This window comes from Oryctolagus cuniculus, chromosome 20 (genome assembly GCF_051225735.1).
Source record: "Oryctolagus cuniculus isolate XC-2025 breed Fujian yellow rabbit chromosome 20, ASM5122573v1, whole genome shotgun sequence".
NCBI lineage: Eukaryota > Metazoa > Chordata > Mammalia > Lagomorpha > Leporidae > Oryctolagus > Oryctolagus cuniculus.
The window spans coordinates 27,851,010-27,876,509 of NC_142886.1; the positions used below are offsets into that span (position 1 = coordinate 27,851,010).

At 46.3% G+C, this 25,500-nt stretch overlaps 1 protein-coding gene and 1 long non-coding RNA gene across 2 annotated transcripts in view; one reads left to right on the plus strand and one right to left on the minus strand.

Annotated features, from left to right (window-relative positions):
• The window catches only part of SPTLC2 (serine palmitoyltransferase long chain base subunit 2), a 97,327-nt gene extending 74,318 nt beyond the window's left edge, over positions 1-23,009 (minus strand). The window contains exon 1 of the mRNA XM_002719571.6: positions 22,668-23,009. Coding sequence (XP_002719617.2) covers positions 22,668-22,802 — 135 coding nt within the window. The 5' untranslated portion in view covers positions 22,803-23,009. The remainder of the gene's footprint in view (positions 1-22,667) is intronic.
• LOC138847227 (uncharacterized) lies at positions 22,999-24,104 on the plus strand. The gene is made up of 2 exons (XR_016226638.1): positions 22,999-23,403; positions 23,725-24,104. It is a non-coding gene; the product is annotated as an uncharacterized LOC138847227 (long non-coding RNA).
• The last annotated feature ends 1,396 nt before the right edge of the window (positions 24,105-25,500 follow it).

The following is a 25,500-nucleotide window of genomic DNA, read 5'->3' on the forward strand; positions in this document are numbered from 1 at the left end:
ATATATATACACATACATATATATATGTGTGTGTGTGTGTGTATATATATATTTAAAAAATACTAGTAAATCATTCCCTCCAAATAATAGTTATCCATCTGTTTAAGTTAAACTGAGAAGAACATGACACTATGTTAGTGTTGCACAATACAAGAGATTTAAGAACTCCAATGAATATCAAGAACAGTAATACTTCTGTTCAAGGAAATGCAAAAGAACACAAGAAAGGAAAGGAAGATTTTTTTTCCCAGTAATGAGTATAACCACACTAGAATAAAACACATCACTGGACAAAGGAAGGGGGAAAAAAATCAAAGTAACAGGACATTTTGTCCACATACCTGTAGGCTGTCAACCACATTTACTGAGTCGCTGAAAAGGCATTCCTAACTAACCAGTGTAATAAGGGGAGAGGATAATCAAAATCATGTGATGGATACCCAAGCACACATACTCTACAAATGTCTGGAAGGAGACACAAGTAACTGAGGTATGGGACCGGCTTCATGGTACAGCAGGTTAATCCTCCGCCTGCTGAGCTGGCATCCCATATGGGCACCAGTTCTAGTCCCAGCTTCTCCTCTTCCAATCCAGCTTTCTGCTATGGCCTAAGAAAGCAGTAGAAGATGGCCCAAGTCCTTGAGACCCTGCACCCTTGTGGGAGATCAGGAAGAAGCACCTGGCTTCCGGCTTCGGATCGGCACAGCTCTGGTCGTTGTGGCCATCTGGGGAGAGTGAACCAATGGAAGGAAGACCTCTCTGTCTCTCCCTCTCACTGTCTGTAACTTTGCCTCTCAAATAAAAAAAAAAAGTAACTGAGGTAGAGAGTGGGACTGGGAAGAGGCATATCCCTTGTTTATAACCTTCTCAACCAGTTTTTCTTTTCCACAACAAATATATGTTCCTGAATTTTCACTTGTCACACATTTTTAAAATGTTCCAATTGAATTCTGTCCCTGATTTTCTTCGCTACTTGGACTAAAACAGAGATAATAAAAGCAACACGTGTATACCTGCCATCCCAGCTTCAGGTCATCACCCATCCACAGCCTCCCTAGAGAAGTCTCATTTACTTAGTTCTCAAGTGGACTCGACACACTGGTGAGTACACACACGTCTACAATGCAATCCCAAGTGTCTTTCCAGAGCTCCAAATTCACATTTCCAGCCTGCTCCTATCGAGTTCCACTTCAGACATTCCACGGATATCTCAAACTCAACAACCTTACAGTTGATTTAATCATTCCCTCAGCTAAAGCCTGACCCTCCTCCTATACTAATTATGGCCAAGAGCATCACCATCCAGTCTGCCGAGTCGTCCTACGTGCAGAGTCATCTTTTGCTCCACCTTGTTTTCTGGTTTCCATCTAGAACTAACAGTAAATTTCTGTGCCTTAGTTCAATATCTTCTTGTTGGACACAAGGGTACTTTAAAGAAACTGGAAATGTCCTAACAGAGACATGAGCTAACACCATGTATCACAAGCAAGAATAACCAGAGAGCTGTACAGGTCCTAGTAGACTAGCATATTTTACTCAAAACAAAACAAAAACCTCAGTGTCTTTTTTTAATGGATTTTTGCAACATCCATCTTCCTTGTGTCTCCCTGCCACAGGGCTCTCCTCACAGCTGAATCAGGACACCACCCGAGATGCTGGCATCCACACTGGAATGCCTTAGCCTGAATCCCACCTCTACTCCTGACTGCAGTTTCGGCTGCTGATGCCTACCCTGGAAGACAGTCGGTGATGGTTCAAATAGCTGAGTCCCTGCCAGCCGATGGGAGACCCAGACTGAGTCCTTGACTCCCAGCTTCAGCCTGGCCTTTGCCCAGCTAAAGCAGGCATTTGGGGAGTTAATCAGCAGACAGATTTCTCTCTCTCTCTCTGCCTCTCAAATAAATATTTTTTAAATGTTCAGTACTGAAAAGTTAAGACACAGTAACACAAAAATGTTTTTTGGAAATATGGAGATAACACCTAAAGAATCTGCTAAGGGGGCCAGCGCTGTGGCGCAGTGGGTTAATGCCCTGGCCTGAAGCGCTGGCATCCATATGGGTGACGGTTCAAGACCCGGCTGCTCCACTTCTGATCCAGCTCTCTGCTATGGCCTGGGAAAGCAGTAGAAGATGACCCAAGTCCTTGGGACCCTGCACCCGTGTGGGAGACCCAGAAGCAGCTCCTGGCACCTGGCTTCAGATCAGCACAGCTCCAGCCAGTGCAGCCAATTGGGGAGTGAACCATCAAATGGAAGACCTCTCTCTTTCTCTCTCTCTCTCTCTTTCTGCTTCTCCTCTCTCTGTGTAATTCTGACTTTCAGATAAATAAATAAATCTAAAATAAAATTTTTTAAAAAAGAATCTGCTAGCCGGCGCCATGGCTCAATAGGCTAATCCTCCACCTTGCGGCGCCGGCACACCGGGTTCTAGTCCCGGTTGGGGCGCCGGATTCTGTCCCGGTTGCCCCTCTTCCAGGCCAGCTCTCTGCTGTGGCCAGGGAGTGCAGTGGAGGATGGTCCAGGTGCTTGGGCCCTGCACCCCATGGGAGACCAGGAAAAGCACCTGGATCCTGGCTCCTGCCATCGGATCAGCGCGGTGCGCCGGCTGCAGCGGCGGCCATTGGAGGGTGAACCAACGGCAAAGGAAGACCTTTCTCTCTGTCTCTCTCTCTCTCACTGTCCACTCTGCCTGTCAAAAATTAAAAAAAAAAAAAAATAAAAAAAAAAGAATCTGCTAAAATTGAAAGCAGCAAAAGATGAAGAAAAGAGGTAGGGTCCGGTATGTGGTGCAGCAGGTTACACAGCATTTGGGACACCAGCATCCTGTAGCAGAGTGCTGGGCTGCTCCGCTTCTGATTCCACCCAGGAAGAAAGTGGAGGTGGCCCAAGTACTTGCACCCCTGCCAGCATGGAGTTCCTAGCTCCTGGCTTCAGCCTGGCCCACAGCTGGCTGTTCCAGCCATTTGAAGAATGAAACAGTGGATGGAAGATCTCTCTCTGTCTCTCCCCCTGTTGTTCTATGTCTCAAATAAATGAAAGAAAGAGAGAGAGAGAGAGAGGGAGGGAAAGAGAGAGAGGGAGGGAAAGAGAGAGAGAGGGAGGGAGGGAGTGAGGGAGGGAGGAGGGGAGGAGAGGGGAGAGGAGGAGTGGGAGAGGGGAGGAGTGGGGGAGGGGAAGGGAGGGGAGGAAAGAAAAGGAAGCAAAACAGAAGATGGCAGGAGACTTGTATATTTCATAATAAGCCTTGTGGAACTATCAGAAGCTTAAAACCATGTGCTAAGGGTCAGAGGTAAAGAGACCTAATGTAAACAACACACACTCAACTGGTTTAAGAGAAACTAAATTGTACCAGTGGCAGGGTGGAGGGGGATGACCTTTGTTCCTGAACTATCCGTGAGTCACTGGGAGTTATTTTTCTTTACCTTTTAATACAGGGGTGGGAATGTCTGGCCTGCAAGCTGTATGAGGCCCATGAAATCACTTGGTCTGGCCCTGTTAAGGTAACTACAGGCAGAACTCAAAATTCAGTACATCAATACACTCAATAAAAATTAGCAGGCTAATTTTTAAGTTGATAATTTTGTATGGCCTGTGAATGATATAATAAATATACAAATAGGGCCAGTGCTGTGGCATAGTGGGTTAAAGCCTCAGTCTGCTGTGCCAGCATCTCATGTGGCGCCAGTTCAAGTCCTGGCTGCTCCACTCTCCGATCCAACTCTCTGCTATGGCCTGGGAAAGTAGTAGAAGATGGCCCAAGTGCTTGGGCCCCTGCACCCACATGAGAGACTGGAAAGAAGCACCTGACTCCTGGCTTCGGATTGGCACAGCTCCAGCCATTGCAGCCATCTGGGGAGTGAACCAACAGAGGGAAGACCTTTCTGTCTGTCTCTCCCTCTCACTGTCTGTAACTACCTCTCAAATGAATAAATAAAATCTTAAAAAAAAGACTTCTCTGCCTCTCCCTCTCTGTAACTCTGCCTTTCAAATAAATAAATAAATCTTAAAAAAAAAAAACCTTAATGTTCAATATGAACCACCCATTCTGCAGCAAAGAACTGCTATACTGTCCTTCCCATTAAATGAAGCCTATTCATTTCCAAGTGGTGTAAGCTACTGCTCCTTAAAATCAGTTCTGCTGAAACTGTATGTTCTTGGAATTTTACTGCAATGTCCTAGCCTCTCCCTACTGCATGCCACACATACTAGAGAGGATAGTCCAGAGCTTTGTCCAAATGCCACCAGCTATGCCATGCTCTGAACATACATTTCTGGTTTCAACAGAGACATTCTGAAAAGTAGGGAGTCCACATTTTCCCTAGCAATTAGGATAGAATCTCTCATTTTTGTCGGTAAGTATCTGACGTAGAATGGACTAAACGTGCTTCTGAAGCTAAGTGTAAAACACACTTACATGTAAACATCACCATTTCCCTACGCCTTTCTAGTGTGTGTGGAATGGACCACGTCGGGTGAGTGGCTTCCTGTGTACACCGGGCACTCAGGTCCACAGGGTAGCTACTGCTCTAGCCTGTCATCCAAGCCACCTTTGCAGCACCTTCCTATCTCGAGAGAAGCATCGTGGTATAATGCAGACAGGCAAGTCAGGTGCTGGGGCACAGGTGCAGCCCTGCCACAGATTCTGCCCCTTCTTCTGAGCTCTCCCGCACCTCTGAAGCGCTCTGAGCCTGAAACCCCACCCTCTGGCTCTGCCCCTCTACCTGCTGCTGTCTGGGTTTGCAATGTGCACTACTGGAGAGGAAACCCAGGCGGCAACAATCTCCCTTCTCTGCGATATTCCCTGATAAACAGGGGTGGGCTGGTCACAGCCGAGCTTAGTCACTGTATTTCCTGGTCATAACCGATACACACAGGTAGACATCTTTGCCAAAAGGAACCCAATAACCTTTTCTCATGGGAATTAAATTTCAATGGGGACAGTTGGGCTTTCAGTAGAATAGCATCTGTATTTTATTCCTCATCAGAATTCACATAGGTGGAGAGTACATTTTTTTTCTTTTGTAAAAAGATATGCTTATTGAATATTTGCATATATTCAATAAAATTTAAAATGCGCATATTGTAAAATGCTCCTGTAAAATAAACACACTTCAGTACTATTTTATCTGAAGAAACAGGAGTTGGAGTTGGAAAACTACCATACTTGCAAAGAGTAAAACCAACACGTTAATGTGTAACAAAACAAGTATCTCCTAAAACTCCACAGCTTAGATGTAACCAATCTAGATTATACAATCTTATAATCTTTTTTCTACTTAATATCATCCATATTCTCTTGTCAGTCAACATAGACAAACATGATTCTTTTAAAGGGTACATAAATTCCATAATGTGGACTTACGGTATAATTTATTTCACTAATCACCACTCACAATATTTAGGCTTTTCCCAATATTAGCAATGTGTGAGCATTTATACACCTCTTCACACTTTTGATTTTCTCCTAAGAATAAATCCCTAGATGTGAATTTGTTAGCCTACAAACTAAAAGCAGACATTTACAGGAATCTAATCAGCTTATCATTCTACAAAATAAGTTTAAGCAAGATTCACTGATATTTTTAGAGGTTTGCTGATTACTAAAGTGCAGCAATTTAAGTGATCTAAAAGCCCCATCTTTAAAAAAATAAATGCACTATCTTGTGTCCAGCACTGCAGCATAGTGTGTTAAGCCTCTGCCTGAGGTGACAGCATCCCATATGGGCGCTTGTTCAATCCTGGATGCTCCTCTTCTGATCCAGCTCTCTGCTATGGCCTGGGAAAGCAGTAGAAGATGGCCCAAGTCCTTGGGCCCCTGCACCCATGTGAGAGGCCCAGAGGAAGCTCCTGGCTCCTGACTTCAGATCAGCTCAGCTCTGGACACTGTGGCCATTTGAGGAATGAACTAGCAGATGGAAGACCTTTCTCCCTGTCTCTCCCTTTCTCTGTCTGTAACTCTCTCAAATAAATAAATAAAATCTTAAAAAATAAAGAAGAAGAAATGCACTATCTCAAAGAGTGTTAATGTTACACAGAACTCTCTTGCCTTCTCAAAATGCAGAGTTCAGTGAAGCTGCCAGTTCCCTCAAGTGACACTTAAAGGCAGGGCAGTTCCAATAAAAAAAAACTCTCCCTTTTTTTTAATTCTCTCTCTCTCACATACACACACACATTCCTTTTTCCTTAACAATTTTAGTCTAAAATTCTGTAAGAAAGCAAAGAATCTAGAACAAAATAGTTTTGAAGAAAACTTAAGTGGGAGAACCAACTTATTAGACAATAAGACTTACCATAGATCTAATCAGAGTAGCACGCACGATTTAACCAAACAGTAGGAAACTGGTTCAGAACAGAAAACCCAGAAGAGCACACTGTGAACATGGGACCAGATAGGTAACAGCGATGGCACTTTTAAGCATATGGGAAAGAACAGCCACGGAACCGGCCCCGAACTGCTGTCTTAATGGATGCTGAAACAAGTGGGTTTTCCATGTGAAAAAATAAGAATAAAGATAAAACAGAACCCCAGGGCCGGCTTTGTGGCATAGCGGGTAAAGTACCACCTGCAGCACTGGCATCCCATATGGACACCAGTTTGTGTGCTGGCTGCTCCACCTCTGATTCAGTGCCCTGCTAATGCGCCTGGGAGAGCAGTGGAAGATGGTCCAAGTCCTTGGGCTTCTGCATCCACATGGGATATCTGCACCCACAGATGAAGCTCCTGGCTCCAGCCTAGCCCAGCCCTGGCTATTCCAGCCATTTGGGAAGTGAACCAGCATATCATTCTCTCTGCCTCTGCCTCTCTGTAACTCTTTCAAGTAAATAAGTAAATCTTTTAAAAATAATAAAATAAAATTCTGATATCATTCTGTAAAATCAATTGTAGCTGGGGCCAGTGTTGTGGCGCAGCAGGTTAAAGCCCTGGCCTGAAGTGCTGGCATCCCATATGGGCGCTGGTTTCTAGTCCTGGCTGCTCCACTTCCGATCCAGCTCTCTGCTATGGCCTGGGATAGCAGTAGAAGATGGCCCAAGTCCTTGGGACCCTGCACCCATGTGGGAGACCTGGAAGAAGCTCCTGGCTCCTGGCTTCGGATTGATGCAGCTCCGGCTGTTGCAGCCATCTGAGGAGTGAACCAGCGGATAGAAGACCTCTCTCTCTGCCTCCACCTCTCTCTTTAACTCTGTCTTTCAAATAAATAAAATAAATCTTTAAAAAGAAAATCACTGTAGCTTGTTAAATATCCAGATGTGGGATGGGCATTTGGCACTGCAGTTAAGACATCACATCCCATACTGGAGTGCCTAGGATCAAGTCTCAGGTTCACTCTCTATGCCAGCTTCCTGCCATTGCACATTCTGGGAGGCAGCAGGTGACGGCTCAAATACTCAGGTCCAAGCCACCCATGTGGGAAAACTAGACTGAGTTCTAGGCTCCTTGCTCTGGTCTGGCCCACTTCAGGCTGTTAAGGGCACTGGGATAATAAACCAACAGATAGAAAAAAAAAATCACTCTATGTCTTTCAAATATATAATACTAATTTTTTTAATCAAAAAAATATTTTTGGGACTGACACTGCAGTGCTGACATCCCATATGGGCACCAGTTTGAGTCCTGGCTGCTCCACTTCCCATTCAGCTCCCTGTTACTGCGCCTGGGAAAGCAGCAGAAGATGGCCTGAGTCCTTAGGTCCCTGCACCCATGTAAGCAACCTAGAAAAAGTTCCTGGCTCCTGGCTCCTGGCTCCTGGCTTCGAACTGGCCCAGCTCTGGCCACCTGGGGAGTGAACCAGCAGATGGAAGATCTCTCTCTGTCTCTCCTCTCTCTCTCTCTCTGTAAGTCTGACTTTCAATTAAATAAAACTTTAAATTTTTTTTAAATTCATAGAAAATGGAATTAAAGTTTTTTTTTAAACTCCACATGTGAAAATTACAAAATTTTAAGCTGTAGCATATAGGAGAAATATTCATGACTCTGAAGCAAAGGATGATTTTCCTAAAAATCACATCAGCACAAATTATAAAGTAAGTTGATATATTTGATTGTTCGAACTTCTGCATTATAACAGCATCAAAAAGAACAAAATACTTAGGAAAGAATTTAATGAAAAGTGCAAAGCTTACACAATGAAAACTTATAAAACAACTGAAAAAAGTAAGATTTAAATAAATGGAAAGACATCTGATGTTCAGGGATCAGATGATTTAATACTATTAAGATGGAAACACTCTTTAAATTGGCCTACAAATTCAACACAACTCCTATAAAATTCCAGCTTACTTTTTCTAGACATTGACAAGCCAACCTTAAAATTTATACAGAAATGTAAGGAATCTAAAATATTTGAAATCTTGAGAACAAAGCTAAAAGACTCACTCCTCAACTTTAAAACTTACTATACAATCACAGTAATCAAAACATTGAGGTATTGCATGAAGCTAGTCATACAAGCCAATGGAACAGAATAAAGAATCCAGATATAAGTTCTAATATTTATGGTTGACTTTTGACAAGATATCAAGACAATTCAATAGAGAAATAACGGTCTTCTGAAAAAGTGGTACGAGGGTAACTGGCTATCCACAGACAAAAGAACTAATTTGGACCCTGCCTCAAAAAAATCAATATATAAGAGCTATAACTTCAACATTCTTAGATGAAAACACAGTTGTACATCTTTGTGATATCTGAATAGTCAAAGTATAAGCAATCAAAGGCAAGAGAAAAATTGGACTTCATCAAAATTAGAAACTTTTTTTAAAAAAAGATTTATGTATTTGAAAGGCAGAGTTACAGAGAGGGAAAGAGAGCGAGAGAGCGACCTTCCATCCACTGATTTATTCCCCAAATGATCACAACAGCAGGGGCTGGGCCAGGCCAAAGCCAGGAGCCAGGAGCTTCATCGGGGTCTCCCACATGGGTGCAGGGGCCCAAGTGCTTGAAACATCTCCTACTGCTTTCCCGGGTCATTAGCAGGGCGCTGGATCAGAAGCAAGCAGCTGGGACTCAAACTGGGATGCTGGCATCGCAGGCAGCGGCTTAACCTGCTAAGCTACAAAACTGGCCCAGAAACTTTTGTACTGGAAAGGACAACCTCAAGAAGGTGAAAAGATAGGAGGGTGGCCTTGAGCATAGTCATTACCTCTCCAACTGAGACCCTCACAGCCCATACTGGAAGGCCTGGTTGAGTCCTGGCTCCTTCACATATTGTCCAGTGTCTTGCTAATGTGCATCCTGGGAGGAAACTGATAATGGCTCAAGTACTTTGGCCCCTGCTTTCCATGTGGGAGACCTGGATGGAATTCCAAGCTCCTGTCTGCAGCCTGGTCCAGCACTGGTTATCACAGGCACTTGGGAAGTGAACCAGCAAACGGAAGATGTCCATGTCTGTGTGTTTCTCTTTCAAATAAAATGAAAGTAAATTAAGGAAAAAAAGTGAAAAGACAACCCAACGAAGAGGAGCAAATTTCTGCAGATCATCTAGCAAATAAATGACATTATCTACAATACATGTCCTTTTACAAGGATTATTTTACATTATCTACAATACAAGTCCTTTTACAACTCAATAAAGTACAAGATGGGCAAAGTGGTGGGCCTTTGGTGTAGCAGTTAAGACACCAATTAGGACACCAGCATCCTTTATCAAAGTACTTGGCTTGACTCCTAGCTCCACTTCCAATTTCAATTTCCTGCTAATGCACCTGGGAGACAGCAGGTGATGGTTCAAGTGCGTGGAACCCTTCCATCCTTGTGGGAGACCCAGACTGAGTGTCCCACCAGGTTTTGGCCTGTTTGAAGGCTGGCTTTTACAGGCACATGAGGAGTAAGCAGGGGATAGAAAATCTCTCTCTGTCCCTCTGCCTTTCAAATAAAATCAAAACACATTTTTTAAAGATTTTCATTTATTTATTTGAGAGGTAGAGTTACAGACAGTGAGAGGAAGAGAGAGAGAGGTCTTTCATGCGCTGGTTCATTCCCTAAATGGCCGCAATGGCTGGAGCTATGCCAATCCGAAGCCAAGAGCCAGGAGCCTCTTCCAGGTCTCCTACGAGGGTGCAGGGGTCCAAGGATTGGGCCATCTTCCACTGCTTTCCCAGGCCATAGCAGAGAGCTGGATTGGAAGAGGAGCAACCGAGACTAGAACCAGAGTCCATATGGGATGCCAGCACCACAAGCAAAAGATTAACCTACTGTGCCACAGCACGGACCCCCAAAATCAAAATTTTTTCAAAAGATGGGTAAAGGATTTGAATAGATTATTTCTCCAACGAAGATATATTAATGGCTAGTAAGCACTTGAAAAGACATCCCAGATCTTTAATTAGAGCAATGTAAATCAAAACCACAATGAGATACCACTTCATACCCACTAGGATAGTTAAAATAAATCAGACATAACAAATGTTGGTGAGGACACAGAGAAACTGGAACCCTCATACATTTGCTTGTGGGATTACAAAATAATACAGCCACTTCAGCAAACAGTTACTAAAATGTTTAACATGGTTATCCTATGGTCTAACAATTCTGATCCCAGGAGAAATGAGACGTATGTTCCCTTAAAATCTTATACATAAAAATGATCATAGCAGCATTTTGTATAACAGCCAAAAAGTAGAAACAACAAATGGTCATCAATTAATGAATAAACAAAATATGATCCATCCATAGAAAGGGATATTCATCAATAATACAAGGAATTAAGTACTAATATATGCTACAAATTGTATGGCTCCGTACTAATACAGTAAGAATATTTTTTAAATATCTAGAAATGATAAACACCAATGTTACAGTACAGTTTATACCTTGAGGGAGTAAGGAGAATAGCAATTCCCCAGGCCAGATTCCTGAACAGGACTGGAGAATGCTAACCTAAGTCAGATCATGACTACCCTGACAGTCTCCTATCTCTGGTAACACAATACAAAGCCTCTGCAGGGTTTACTAGACCCTATATGATCTGGTTCTCCTACACCTCTCTGCCTCCATGTCCGCCAGGTTGCAGGACTACAGCCAAGCAGGTCTTTTTTTCCTTCAAAGATTTATTTTCTTTATTTGAAAGGCAGAATGATGGACAAAGGGAGAGACAGAGATCTTCCATTTCCTGCTTCACTCCTCAAATGACCACAATGGACAGGGCTGGGCCACACTAAACTCAGGAGCCCAGAACTCCATCCAGGCCTCCCAGATGGGTGACAGAGGCCCAAGTACTGGGCCATCTTTCACTGCCTTCCCAGGCACATTAGCAGGGAGCTGGATTGGAAATGATGTAGCCTGGACTCAAAATGGCACTCTGACATGGGATCTGGATTCGCAAGCAGTGGCCCAAATAGCTGCACCATAACACCAGCTCGTGCCAGCCTTTCTAAGGGTCCCCAGACTCATCGATGTGAAGCCACCTGCTAAGGGCTTTTGCCCTGACTGCCTCTGCCTAGAAACCTCTTTTCCCTCCCTATTCTATGTTGCTCTCTGTTCACACCTTACCTCCTTCAGAGGTCATCCTCAACCACTCTAGGTGCGCTCTCAGTGACTATTATTCCTGAGTGCAGCATTTATAACTTTCTGATGTGATACTGTATATCCTTTTGTTACTCTGTGCCTCTCTCAATGGAGTTTACGCCTAGCTCATAGCAGGGGCTCACCAAGTATTAACAAGAGTAAATAAATGATAACTTTAATGGAAAAAATCTAATGCATATATGCTAAATGCACAATCGCTCTTCCATCTGCCAGGCCAGCAGTGATTCTGCAGCAGGACTCTCCACTGTCCTTGTCCTACCAAAGGTTTAAATTGGGAGATGCTGGCTGGTGCTACAAAGGCAGGAGAAGCCATTGGCAGTGACTGGCGTCCCACCTCTCTTCTCACACTGATTGAAAATGCCAAGAGTTGGACTGAGGTATCAACCCTGTGGGTCCTGGTTGGACTACAACAGACCTACCTATGGACACCTCTCCAGTACATGCAGGATGATATATATTTTTTTAATTTATCTATTTGTTTGAAAGGCAGAATAGAGTTACAGAGAGGCAGAGAGAGAGGTTTTGCATCTGCTGGTTTCACTCCGCAGATGGCCACAACAGACAGAGCTACACTGGAGAGTGAACCAGCAGATGGAAGACGGCCACAGCTGGGTCGATCCAAAGCCAGGAGCCAGAAGCTTCTTCCAGGTCGCCCATGTGGGTGCAGGGGCCCAAGCACTTGGGCCATCTTCTCTTGTTTTCCCAGCCCATAGGAGAGAGCTGTATCGAAAGTGGAGCAGCCGGGACTCGAACTGGTGCCCAAATGGGATACCAGCACTGCAGGCTGCAGCTTTACCCACTATGCCACAGTGCTGGCCCCATGATAATATTCTGACTGCCTCCTGCACAAGCCTGGCTTTTATATAGGCTACAGAAGCAGATTATTTCCAGGACAGCTAAATTAGTTGGCATTAAACCTCATTTCCTAAAAACAGAAATTTTCTTAGCAGACTTCTTGTAAACTGAAGAAACTCACCATTAATCTCAATCCAAATATAGCTAATAATATGAAGAGTAAAAATAATTATATTAAAAGGAGCAAAAATGAACATGAGGGGCCGGCGCTGTGGCGCAATAGGTTAATCCTCTGCCTACAGTGCTGGCATCCCATATGGGCGCCGATTCTAGTCCTGACTGCTTCTCTTCCAGTCCAGCTCTCTGCTATGGCCTGGGAAAGCAGTAGAGGATAGCTCAGGTACTTAAGGCCCTGCACCTACGTGGGAGACCCAGATGAAGCTCCTGGCTCCTGGCTTCAGATCTGCCCAGCTCCGGCCATCTGAGGAGTGAACTAGCGGATGGAAGATGGCCAGAGCTGGGCCAATCTGAAGCCAGGAGCCAGGAGTTTCTTCTGGGTCTCCCTCGTGGGTAAAGGGGCCCAAGGACTTGGTTCACCTCCCACTGCTTTCCCAGGCCATAGCAGAGAGCTGCATCGGAAGTGGAGGCAGGGTCCTGTGCTGTGGTGTAGTGGGTAAAGCTGCCACCTGTTGCGCCTGCATCTCATGTGTGCACTGGTTCAAGACCTGGCTACTCTGCTTCCGGGCCAGGGAGGGCAGTGGATGATGGCCCGAGTCCTTGGGCCTATGCACCCGTGTGGGAGACCTGGAGGAAGCTCCTGGCTTCAGATCGGCTCAGCTCCGGCTGTTGTGGCCAACTGGAGAGTGAACCAGTGGATGGAGGACCTCTCTCTCTCTCTCTGCCTCTCCTTTCTCTGTGTAACTCTGACTTTCAAATAAATAAATAAATCTCTAAAAAGAAAATAAAAGGAAGGGAGGCAGCCAGACTTGAACCAGCACCCATATGGGAATGCCAGCACTGCAGGGGTTGGCTTTACCTGCTATGCCACAGCACTGGCCCAACCTTCTCTCTTTTTCAATCACAGACCCTCCCTTCCTCCCAGGAAAGCAGAATTTTGGATTCATTCCTAGATAAAGTATATAGAAATGCTTCAGATACTAGAGTCAATTTGTTTCCTCCTTCTGTTTCCTGAGCACCTCCTTTCAAACAGCCGGGTCAGGCTGGGCTGAAGGCTCCGTATGTGGAGTGCACTGTGAAGACCATGTGTGCCAAGGGTGGGATCCACTGTGTATCTGTTACAGGCCCCTCCCTCTGCAATGGTTTTATCTGTGAGGCCTTGGGAGATCGTGGTTGATTTCAAGTCACCTTTCTACACCAGACCTCCAGCCTCTCCAGAACTTGACAAATGTCCTGTGCTGAAAACTGTGTATGTATTCGGGGCTCTTCTGGAACTCAGAACTCAATCTGTCATGTCAACCCATACAGCTACCATAAGCTCTGACAGGTTTTCTTTCTGCTTGGTGGAGTTCTGCCTATGGCAAACCCAATTGTCATCAGCTCATGTTCAAACTCTTCAAATACCACAGGAGGAAAAAATGGCCAGCAATTTCAGCTCGCCTAGAAAGGGCTCTCTTGGTTTTGCACTGATAGCTCTTCAATGTCTTTAAAATAACTTTTTTTAAAAAAAGTTGTACTTATTTATCTAAAAGGCAGAGTGACAGGAGAGGGGGTAGGGAGAGAGAGAGAGATAACAATCTTCAATCCACTGGTTCATTCTACAAATGCAATACCCCAGAAAGGGCCAGGTGGACATCAGGAGCCAGGAACTCCATTTGGATCTCCCATGAAGGTGACAGGAACCCAAGTATTTGGGCCATCATCTACTGTCTCCCCACCCCACCCCTGCACATTAGCACGAAGCTGGATTGGAAGTGGAGGACAGACTTGATCCCGGGCACTTGGAAATGGGATTCCAGCACCCTGAGAGCTTAACCTGAAGTACTATAAGACCCCCCCAAACACCCTCGCCTTTTTGAGTAATCTATACAGTTTTACTTAGTTATCACTAAGAAAACAATGGCTTCCCTATCCCTATTAAACCCAATCTGGAGGCAGAAGTCTATCATTTTTTCAGTTTTGGTTGTTAAAATACGACATAAAAAAAAAAAAAAGTTGTTCAGACAAGCCAGAAATGATTTCTCTTTGAGGTATCAGTGTGGAGGTAGACAGACAGCCTCAGGTGGGCAGGTGTCTTCCTTACTGTTCTGCCCCCTTCATGAGCACCTGCGCCTTCAGCCACAGCTACATTTCAGGCCATGAGAAGGGTAAAGAGAAGTGGAGGGAAAGTAGTTTTTGTTTTAAAGGACATAATACTTCTGTCCCACTCCTATTGGCCATAATTTCATCACATGTCTATCCCCTGGCTACAAGAGAGATCAGGACATATACACTGTAGCTGGGTGGCAATGTGCCACCAAGAACTCAGAGACTCTAACACTAAAGGGAAGATAAGGATAATATCTTCAGGGGCCAGTCAGCAGTATGCCAACGTACGGTATGAAGAGAAGATCCAACGAGAATTTTTTTTCCCAAATGGCCAGTTTTCCTTAAGCCTTGAATTAAATAATCCACTGTTTCCCTTTAGTTTGTGGTTTTTCTTACAGTAACAATTGGTCTTGTTTAATGGCTATGAATTTATTGGCTACAATTTGACAAATTTAGCAAATACTGAATTTTGAATTGCGGTCTTCTAGGTTTTTTTGTGGGGAGGGGTAGAGGGGATCTGTCTTCATGTGTGTTAATGAGAATTTGGAAAGAGGTTACAGTAGGCACTTAAAATCTGATCTCATTCAATATAATAGAGTACCTACTTACAATTTTGAAGCAGGTATCTCTTACCCTAGGTCAGCCAGTAAATAGTATTCCAAAGGAACAAAACTGATAAAGTTGGTAACTAAAAATTCTTGAAACAGGCATCTGGCCCGACAGTTAAAGACACCTGCACTTCTTATCAGTGTCTGGGCTCAAGACCCAGATCCATTCCTGATTCCAGCTTCCTGTTGATGTACACCCGGGAGGCAGCAAGCGATAACTTCAGTGACCGGGTCCTTCCCACCCACCTAGGAGATCTGAACTGAGTTCCTGGCTCCCAGTTTTGGCCTGATCCAGCCCTGACCATGTAGGAATTTAGGAAGCGAATCAGTAAATGGAAACCAACTCTGTATGTGTTTGTGTATATCCATCTGCCTCCCTCTCTCTGCCTCTCAAATAAAAACAGGGATAGACATGATACAATGCATGAAGCCACTGCTTGGGAATACCACATCCCTTTACTGAAGAGCTGGTTGGAGTACTGGCTACTCCATTTCTAACCCAGCTTCCTGTTAAGGCAGCATGGCTGGCAGCAGATGATGCATCAAATGCTCGGGCCCCTGCCAACCACATGGGAGACCCAGATGGAGTTCCAGGCTCCCGACTTCAGCTTGGCCCAGCCTTGGTTACTGAGGGAATCTGGGAAGTAAACAAGCAGATGGAAGGTCCCTCTGTCTCTCCACTTTCCAAATAAAATGAAATAAATTGTTCTAAAGTGTCCCTGCTTGAAAAAAAAAAAAAAATAGGGCATTTTTGGAAATATACGTTCAGAGTGGGATTTGCACAAAGCTCCAAAGTAGTCTCTCTAATATGCGTGGCCTGTAGTAGACAGGCTACAATGTTTCAATAAAATTCCAAGAAAAGACCAGCCTCAATAACCAACTTTCTTTTTTAAAAAAAGATTTATTTTTTGGGCTGGCGCCGCAGCTCACTAGGCAGCTCACTAGGCTAATCCTCCGCCTTGCGGCGCCGGCACACCAGGTTCTAGTCCCGGTCGGGGCGCCGGATTCTGTCCCGGTTGCCCCTCTTCCAGGCCAGCTCTCTGCTGTGGCCCGGGAGTGCAGTGGAGGACGGCCCAAGTCCTTGGGCCCTGCACCCCATGGGAGACCAGGAGAAGCACCTGGCTCCTGGCTCCTGCCATTGGATCAGCGCAGCACGCCAGCCGTGTTGGCCATTGGAGGGTGAACCAACGGCAAAGGAAGACCTTTCTCTCTGTCTCTCTCTCTCACTGTCCACTCTGCCTTTCAAAAAAAAAAAAAAAAAAGATTTATTTTTCTGAAAGGCAGAAAGTTACAGAAATGCAGAGGCAGAGAGAGAAAAGTCTTCCATCCACTGGTTCACTCCTCAAATCGCTGTAACAGACAGAGCTGGGCTGATCCAAAGCCAGGAGCTTCTTCTGTGTCTCCCACTGGGTCCTCCTCTTCTGGGTACAGGGGCTCAAGGACTTGGGCCATCCTCTACTGCTTTCCCAGGCCATAGCAGAGAGCTGGATCAGAAGTGGGGCAGCCAGACTCAAACTGGTACCCATATGGGATTCCAGCACTGGAGGTCGCGATTTTACCAGCTACACCACAGTGTCAGCCCCCATAACCAATCCTTAAGAGATGATATCTATTTTCATCTGTAATATCTATTTTTTAAGATTTATTTATTTATTTGAAAGTCAGAATTACACAGAGAGAGAAGAGGCAGAGAGAGAGAGAGATAGGTCTTCCATCCAATGGTTCACTACCCAAGTGGCCGCAATGGCTGCAGCTGAGCTGATTTGGAGCCAGGAGCCAAGAGCTTCTTCCAGGTCTTCCTCACGGATGCAGGGGCCCAAGGACTTGGGCCATCTTCTACTGCTTTCCCAGGCTATAGCAGAGAACTGGATCAGAAGTGGAGCAGCCGGGTCTCGAACCGGCGCCCACATGGGATGCTGGCGCTTCAGGCCAGGGTGTTAACCTGCTGAGCACCGGCCCCTGTAATATCCAATTTAAAGTCTCAAAAATTACCAGTAAATTTTGGATCATCAAATCCAGAGGCACAGTAAAGTCAGGCAAAACTGAGCATAACCCAGGTTCACCAACTGCTGACTCAGAGCCAGTTCCTTGGGTGATCTGGACTTCAGTCTTCTTATTTATACAACAAGGATGCTGTTTACCTAGCAATGCTCTTGTGAAGATTAGATAAAGAAGTCAGGAGAGGTCCCGGCACAGGCAGGTACTCAATAATCGTTCCTATCACGACCATAATCTGTGTTCTCCTTGCCCAAACATGCTACTTACCCCTCCTTAACGAAACAGCCTATTTCCCTGGGCTTTTCTCACCCCACTTGCTCTTCTCACATCTTCTTTAGCAGCTCCTGTGCGTGCGTGCGTATCTTCTTCCAGGAACTTGATGACTCTCCAGCATCACATCCTTGGCACCTCTTCATCTAGCTTAGTACCCTCACCCCTCTGGCTTATCAACTCCCATGGCTTCTGCTATCACTGATTCCTTAACATCTCCTGAGTTCCTGTTACACATCAGGCACGGCGCAGATAGAAAAGCCTCAAATGTCTGCCTGCTTTAGAGACCTACTAATTAGGCAGCAAGAGGCTCACTTAGAATAATTCAACACCACCCCATTTAACAGGAAAGTACTCTTCGTAAACCTCCACACATTACAAAAACTGTTGAGTACTTTCCCCAAGCTCAGTATGTGCTACTTTGAGTAAAGCTGGACCAGAACCACAATCTCCATGTAGCAGGACGTCGCACTGTATTCAGAAGTCGTCAGGAAGCAACTGACTGATTTACAACCAACCACATTAAAAATGAGCTCCCAACACAGGATTATCTCCATGTTTTATTATTTCTATAATCAAAAGTAATAATTTATGAACAAAAGGAAGGAGTCAGCATTGTGACGCAGGTTAGGCTGTTACCACCTGCAACACAGGAATCCCAAATGAGCACTGGTTCAAGTCCCAGCTGCAGCACTTCTAATCCAGCTCCCTGCTAATGTGTCTGAGAAAGCAGTGGAAAATTGTCCAAGTGCTTGAGCCCCTGCCACCCACATGGCAGACCTAGACAGAGTTCTAGGATCCTGGCTTCCGGCATGGCTCAGCCCTGGCCATTGCAGCCATCTGGGGACTGAACCAGCAGATGGAAGATTTCTCTCTCCCTCTCTCCATTCCTTACCTCCCAGAAATTCTGCCTTTCAAACAAATAAATCCATCTTTAAAAAAAAAAAAGAAAATTAGCTGCCTTGAGCTTCATAGGAGGCCTTGAACATAGTCTTTTTTTTTTTTTTTTTTTTTTAAGATTTATTTATTTTACTTGAAAGTCAGAGTTACACAGGGAGAGGAGAGGCAGAGAGAGAGAGGTCTTCCATCCGATGGTTCACTCCCCAATTGGCCGCAATGGCCAGAACTGCGCTGATCCGAAGCCAGGAGCCAGGAGCTTCTTCCGGGTCTCCCAAGTGGGTGCAGGGGCCCAAGCACTTGGGCCATCTTCTACTGCTTTCCCAGGCCATAGCAGAGAGCTGCTAAGTGGAGCAGCCAGGACTTGAACTGGTGCCCATATGGGATGCCGGCACTTCAGGCCAGGGTGTTAACCCACTGAGCCACAGTGCCGGCCCTTGAACATAGTCTTAAAGGCAAAAAACATTAAGATAAATTTTCTGAGAATAAACTGGTCAAGAGCAAAGGGCTTACTTTCTCAGTCACAAACTGCAAATTAGATTATAGAAGCCTTCTTAGAAACTTCAGAAAGCCGCAAGCCATTTATTTAATCAAGCAAGGCACACCCACTCAGAATGTAAACACTGCTCTACCCATCCCTCCTAAATGCCTATCCTGCCAATAAACACTGCTTCTTTCTTTCAAAAATGGGATCTAACTGAATCAGCCGCGAAGGATACCTGGACTCACCTGAAAAGTGAGTGAGTCTGCCTTACTTGAAAATCTAAGTTCTGAAAAACCTATCTTAAGAATCTAACTGCTTATATATTCCCTAGAATTCTTATTAAAAGGAATTCCTGAGAATCTCAAAGAGCTGTGGAATCTTTCAGATCCAGTTAGTAAAAATTTAAATGTTCTTCCTCCTGGAGTAAAAAAGTATCTGGGGCCCAGTGCTGTGAGGCAGTAGGTTAATCCTCCACCTGTAGCACCGGAATCCCATATGAGCATCGGTTCGAATCCTGGCTGCTCCTCTTCCAATCCAGCTCTCTGCTATGGCCTGAGATAGCAGTAGAAGATGGCCCAAGCAACTGGGCCCCTGCACCTGTGTGGGAGACCCAGAAGACGCTCCTGGCTCCAGACTTTGGATCTGTCCAACTCCTGCTGTTTGCAGCCATTTGGGGAGTGAACCAGTGGATGGAAGACTTTTTTCTCTGTCTCTTCCTCTCACTGTCTGTAACTCTACCTCTCAAATAAATAAATGAAATCTTTAAAAAAAAAAAAAGCACTTGAAACAAAAGTCTTGTTCCACAAGTTGTAAGCACTTACTACATTATTTCTGCAACGTCTCAAGGTCTTAGAGACGATTCACTGGCCCTGTAAACCTGAACAGGTATAGTGACCACGCCAACTACTCCTACTACTACCTCTCCTTTCGGTCAACTGCTATCATGTGGAATCACCAGGTACTGTTTCCTCTCGGTGGAAATAAAAGCTAGCAGCTATTCGGTAAAGCACCTTTCATTAGTTACTTGTCTCCTTCTAAGTGCAAGTAGCAGGACCAACACTTTGCTTCTACTTAGCTTGTCATATTACTTAACATAACTTGTGCCCCAATTTCTCCTTCAGACAGCTATTTTAGTAATTAGAAAGTTCTCATTTTTCTAACATCTCATTAAAACTACTCCAAATGGGAAGAAAATCAGGTTCAAAACTGTCTCAAAGGCAGAGAATTCCTTTCCTTTCCTATTTGTTAACTGAGTAAAGTGTGTGTGCAAATCTCAAATATGGTATAAAGAACCGGGAAATCTTTTTAAAAGTACAGTTATCATTGAGTTTTAAAAACAATTACATTTCAGGTACCCCAGAAATGTGGCATTTATTCAATCAAATGGTAAATCCACAGAAAGAAAATACTGGTAGTTAAGATCACCAGCCAATGCAAATCCTCCTGAAGGGTTAGAAAAGGGGCAGAACCCTCCCTCAAGATTGGTTTTCCTGAAGTCCAACAGAAAGACAAAGGGACCGAATTATATAAATCCCTAGAGGTTCCTTCTAATTCTGTCAAGGTTTCCCTAAGGCTAATTGCCACCTTTTACCTCAAATAAAGGCTGATCCTCCTCCCACTCACTGAAGGGCAGAGAGAAAAATTACTGCTTTATTGTTCAGCTGCTACTCCTGTGAAAACTGTGTCTACTGTCATTGTTAAACACTCCCATCAGGGTGTTTCATAACTCCTTCCTCCCACAGCATCTATGGAATCAAACTCTACACCCAAGTCTGAATTGCTGTTTCAGTAGTAAAGTCATCCCTCCAAACCCAGAAACACGCTCAGGAGTGTGAGGGGATCCTACAAGTGCCTAACGCCTCTCTCCTCTTTAAAAGACAGCTGTTGGTATACGCAAGGAAATGAAGTCCCATCTCAACCACATTGTACTCAGTATTTTAATAAAAGTATAACACATCTGTGAGCCTAATGTCTTGTGTGCATTGTGATGGTATAACAGTCAACATTTCACCCAGATTAAAAGAAAACACAAGGACAGGTTGGAGCACTGGCATATCACGTTAGCAAAAAACAACTTTAAAAATGTTCTCAAGATACTCTATTGCACCCGCGAAGTTGCCAACACGTCTTCTGGATTAAGACAAAGAGAGAAAGATTCACAGCAGATATTCCCCTTCCAGGGAGCTGAAGTCTGTTTCAGAAAATCATGGGAACATTTCTGAGTAGGGGTACTGCAGCCCCCAGGGCATTCCGCCAGGGCTACTCTCCCCAGGGCCACCGAGGTGCTCTGAGTGGAAATTTTCACTAAAGTACGTTCCGAAAGGTCAGCCAGGTATTACCGTCGTAGATTTTTGAATTTCATTTCAGTCATTTGTTACTTCTTCATCTTACTGGCTGGCAACCTCTGAAGAACCACCATGCTTGCAGATGCTAAGCTGTTGAGACTATGGTAGGGAGGAGCCTGATTTACTAGGAAGTCAGAACAGAACTCCTGGGGGCTGCAAAGAGCATTTACACACATCGCGCCTCTGAGAGCCAACACTTCTCTTGGCTTCATGGCTCTTGTTAAAACCATGCCTCACCCAGTCACCTGCAACGCTGGGAGAATTTTCTAACTCCAACCACAAAACTTCCCTGTTACACTTCACACAACTTTGTCTTATCAGCCATTTAAAACTCTAGGAAAATAAATTCTTCACCACTTAATGACGAGCCAATTCTTCTCATGTCTTCTCTCACCCAATTATCCCTTAAAAAGTGAAACCTTTTGAATCCGTGTGTGACTTTGCCTGGACACCTTACAACTTTAGCAGAGGTCAAGGCTCTCTGATCTCTTGCCTCCAACTCTCACTGGTCTCATTATCTCAACATAACCTGGAGAAATGGCTTTATTACCAAACAGGGACAGGCCTGGGGAGGAGGCTGCCAGACACTGAGGTTAGGAAAGCCCAAGTTAGAACCCCATGCAGCCACAACTGCAGGCCACACTCCTGCGGAGGCGCCGAGAGTACTCAAAAAGAGGTGTTTTCTTAATGTCTGACCAAGACATACATATTAAAGTCAGTGGCAGATTATCACAGCACTCCTCCAGCGACCCCGACCTGAATCTTTTGAAGCAGCTCATCACGTCTGCACATTACCTGTCAGTCCAGGGAACTGGAAGGTGCATACTGAATTCAGATCTTTGCAGAATATTTTAGGACCGCCTGAACTTGGTGGATGACTCAGTCCTGGTTAATTAGTACAGAGACTCATCCCGAGTCACCATCAGGTTGAACAGCCCTCTTGCGTGAGCTCGAGGTGGTCAACGCGACCACCTAACTCAGCCCGGAGCCTGGACAGACTAGGAGGCACAGGGCCAGATCCGATGTCTGGCGTGCCGAGGAGCCCAGAAGTGTGGGAAGACACGAGTCTGTTTCCCCCTGGCCCCACCTCCTAACTTTCTTCGCCTCTCCAAGTCCCCAGGCGCGGCTGCAGGGCTCTAAGAGGAGGCAACCACCTCGAGGGTGTGAGGATCGGGACCTGGGCCGGGAGGCGAGGCGCCCCGAAGCGGACCCCAGTGGGGTTCGCGCGGTCATCACCGCACTGCTGGCTGCAGGCGACAGAGGAAGGGACCCGGGGCTCCGAGCACAGCCCAGACCTCCGGGGGGGAGGGGAGGACCTTCAGGCGACGAGCGGTGGAGAGCCCGGACGCCGCCCTTGAGCCGCCAGCCCCGGGAGGCCCGGTCAGCGCCCGGACACCGCCGCCAGCACACCTGAGCCGCGCCCGGGCGCCGGCTCGCGGGGCCCCGGCCCACTGCCCCGTCCGCTCGGTCCCATCCATCGTACCTGGCCGGCGGCGGCAGCGGCGGCGGCGACAGCGGCGCTGCTCCTCACGTACCCGTTCCGTACTTCCCCGTTCGCCACGCAGCCGTTCGCCCGCACCGGGCGGCGGCAGCAGCAGCCTCCGGGCCCCGGCCGCATCGTCCCAGCAGCACCAGGCGCAAGGCAAGATCTGTGGGAGGCGGCAGCGGCTGCGGCGGCTCCAAGTCCCGCTCCGCACCCCACCCACCTCCCCGAAACCGGAAATGGCTGCAGCACCGCCACCAATTCCCGGCCGGGCCGTCACGCGGGGGCGGGGCCGACTCTCCCGAGGACCGGACTCGCCCAAGGCCCGGCTGAGGAGAGGGGAGAGCAGGGGCGGGGACGTGCCGAGGACGGACGTGGGCCTGAGGAGCTATGGCCAATCTGCTGAGGGAGGAGGCGGACCCCATGCTGCGGCCTGGCCAATCACGGGCGAGAGCAACGCAGCTCGCCGGAGTAGAGGGGGCTTCTCTAGACGGACCCGTGGGCCTGGCACCTGATTGGATGCCCTAGCCAGGTCGTGAGGAGGACTTGGCTTCTTAATGGTCGGAACTGAAGGGTGGGCGGAGGCCATGAAGAAGCGGCCAATTAGAGTGTGAGCGAAGAAAGGGGGCCGAGCCTTCGTCTCCAGAGCGGGTTCCCGGGTTCACGCGGACTTCTGGCGCCCTCTCTGCCCTTGCCTCGCGGGAGGTTCTCCGCGTTGAATCCCAGCCCAAGACAGGTAGCTCGTTTATTTAATTAGCGAATTCCTCTGGGGTATTTATAGAATGCCCTTTTTGACAGTCTCGCCGCGCTTGGGCTGGCGCCACCCGTGAGCACGTTTAAGGGATAATTCCGATGTACCTTCCTGTGCCCTTCACGTTTGTCCCTGTCGGGGTTTCCTGTGCGGTTTGCTTTAGAGACTTTCTTTGAAAGTCAGGAAACCTAAGCCAGTTCCAATTCTGCCAATAACTGGAAATTAGAACCCGATCTCTAGCCACTTGAAGAGCCAGATTTTTTTTAAGGTTTTTTGTTTGTTTGTTTGTTTGTTTGTTTTTGGAAGAGAATTACAGAGAGAGATGGAGACAGAGAGAGGGGTCTTCCATCCGCTGGTTCACTCCCCAGATGGCTGCAACGGCCGGAGCTGCCCCGATCCAAAGCCAGGAGCCAGGAGCTTCTTCCGGGTCTACCACGCGGGTGCTGGGGCCCAAGGACCTGGGCCATCTTCCACTGCTTTCCCAGGCCATATCAGGAAGCTGGATCGGAAGAGGAGCAGCCGGGACTAGAACCGGCACCCATACGGGATGCCAGTATTGCAGCCCCAAGAGCTACAATGGCATTAACACGTCCTGCTTCATTAACTTCTTGCAAGAATTATATTAATACAGCATGATGCCTCTGTCATAATACCTGGAGCTTAATAAATATTTTCTCACCCTTTTAGTCCCATCTTCCCAGGGTGTACGCTGCAGCAAGAGATGTTGGGTTATCCATTAAGACTTCAGTGTAAGGGCTGGGTGTTTCGCTGAGTGGTTTAAGTCGCCAACTGGAACACCTGTATCCCTTATTAGAGTGCCTGGTTGGAGTCCTGGCTACTCCACGTTCCAGTCCAGCTTTCTGCCAGTGCCCATCCCTGGAAGGCAGCAGATGATGGCTCAAATACTTGGTTTCCTGCCACAGGTGACCCAAATGGCATTCCAGGCTCCCAGCTTCAGCCTGGCCCAACCCTGTAGTTGTTGTAGGCATTTAGGGAGTGAATCAGTGGAGGGAAAAACCTCTCGCCTTCTCTTCTGTCTCTCTAACTTTCAAATAAGATAAAAATAATTAAACGTAAAGAGAGATAACCCTGTCACAGTTGAGTATGAACCATGTTTGCATCCTGGCTGAGCCACTTACTGGCTGAGTGAACTCTGTATGTCTTCATCTATTCGTGAGAATAATAGTTGTCCTGAGGGTTTGACGAATTAACATACGTAATGAGTGTTCAACAGGACCTGGCAATTAGTAAGCGTTCATTAAGTGTTCGTTATTATTAATTGCTGAATGCACCCATGGAAGTCCCTGCCATCTTCCCCCACCCTGCAGGAGTTTTAGAAAGGGGTACAAGGTATCAATTTTTGCATGATTTAGGGGCTGAAGGGCACATAGCCTGCTTGGGTCAACAAGCCACAGAGTGAAAGTAAGTCGGTATGGATGAGGCTAAAAGAAAAAGAGGCTGTGTCTCATGGAGCTTTCTTCTAATGGCAGACAAGAAGTACACGTACACAAAAAGGAACAAGAAAAGGCCACAGGAGCTCCACAAGGAGGTGGATGAGTGAAGTCAGCTTGCCATAGGGGTAGTTTTTGGGGCAAGAATCTGGTTGGAAGCAAGGCTAAGGGATTTAAGTGAAGCTTAGACAGGAGGCTAAATGAGTGTGGAGACGGCTTGGGAGGAAGATAGGATCTTGAGAGATGAGACCCTTAGAGAGCTGGAAATGAGGAGGGAAGAGGGAATGTTCTGGAAGGACTTTCAGAGGCTCAGGTAGAGCAGGTGGGAAGGAGCCAAGCCTGACCTGCAGTCGGAGTGGCTGAGTCTGTGGGATTGGAGGAATCCTGTTAGCCCATCTCCCGCTCCCGAGGGCAGGATACCAGCTCCTGTCTTGTTCTGCCACTTAGTCACTATGTGTGGTCATGCAAACTTAGCCCTGGTTTCCTCACTCCTCTTACAAAGTTAATACCTCACAAGGCTTTTGTGAGCATCAGTGATACAATACATGAATGCCTTGACCACTTCACACCTCATTGCTAAATCAGAAAACGATGCTGCAGTGGGCAGTGAGAAACACCCCAAGTTCCACGT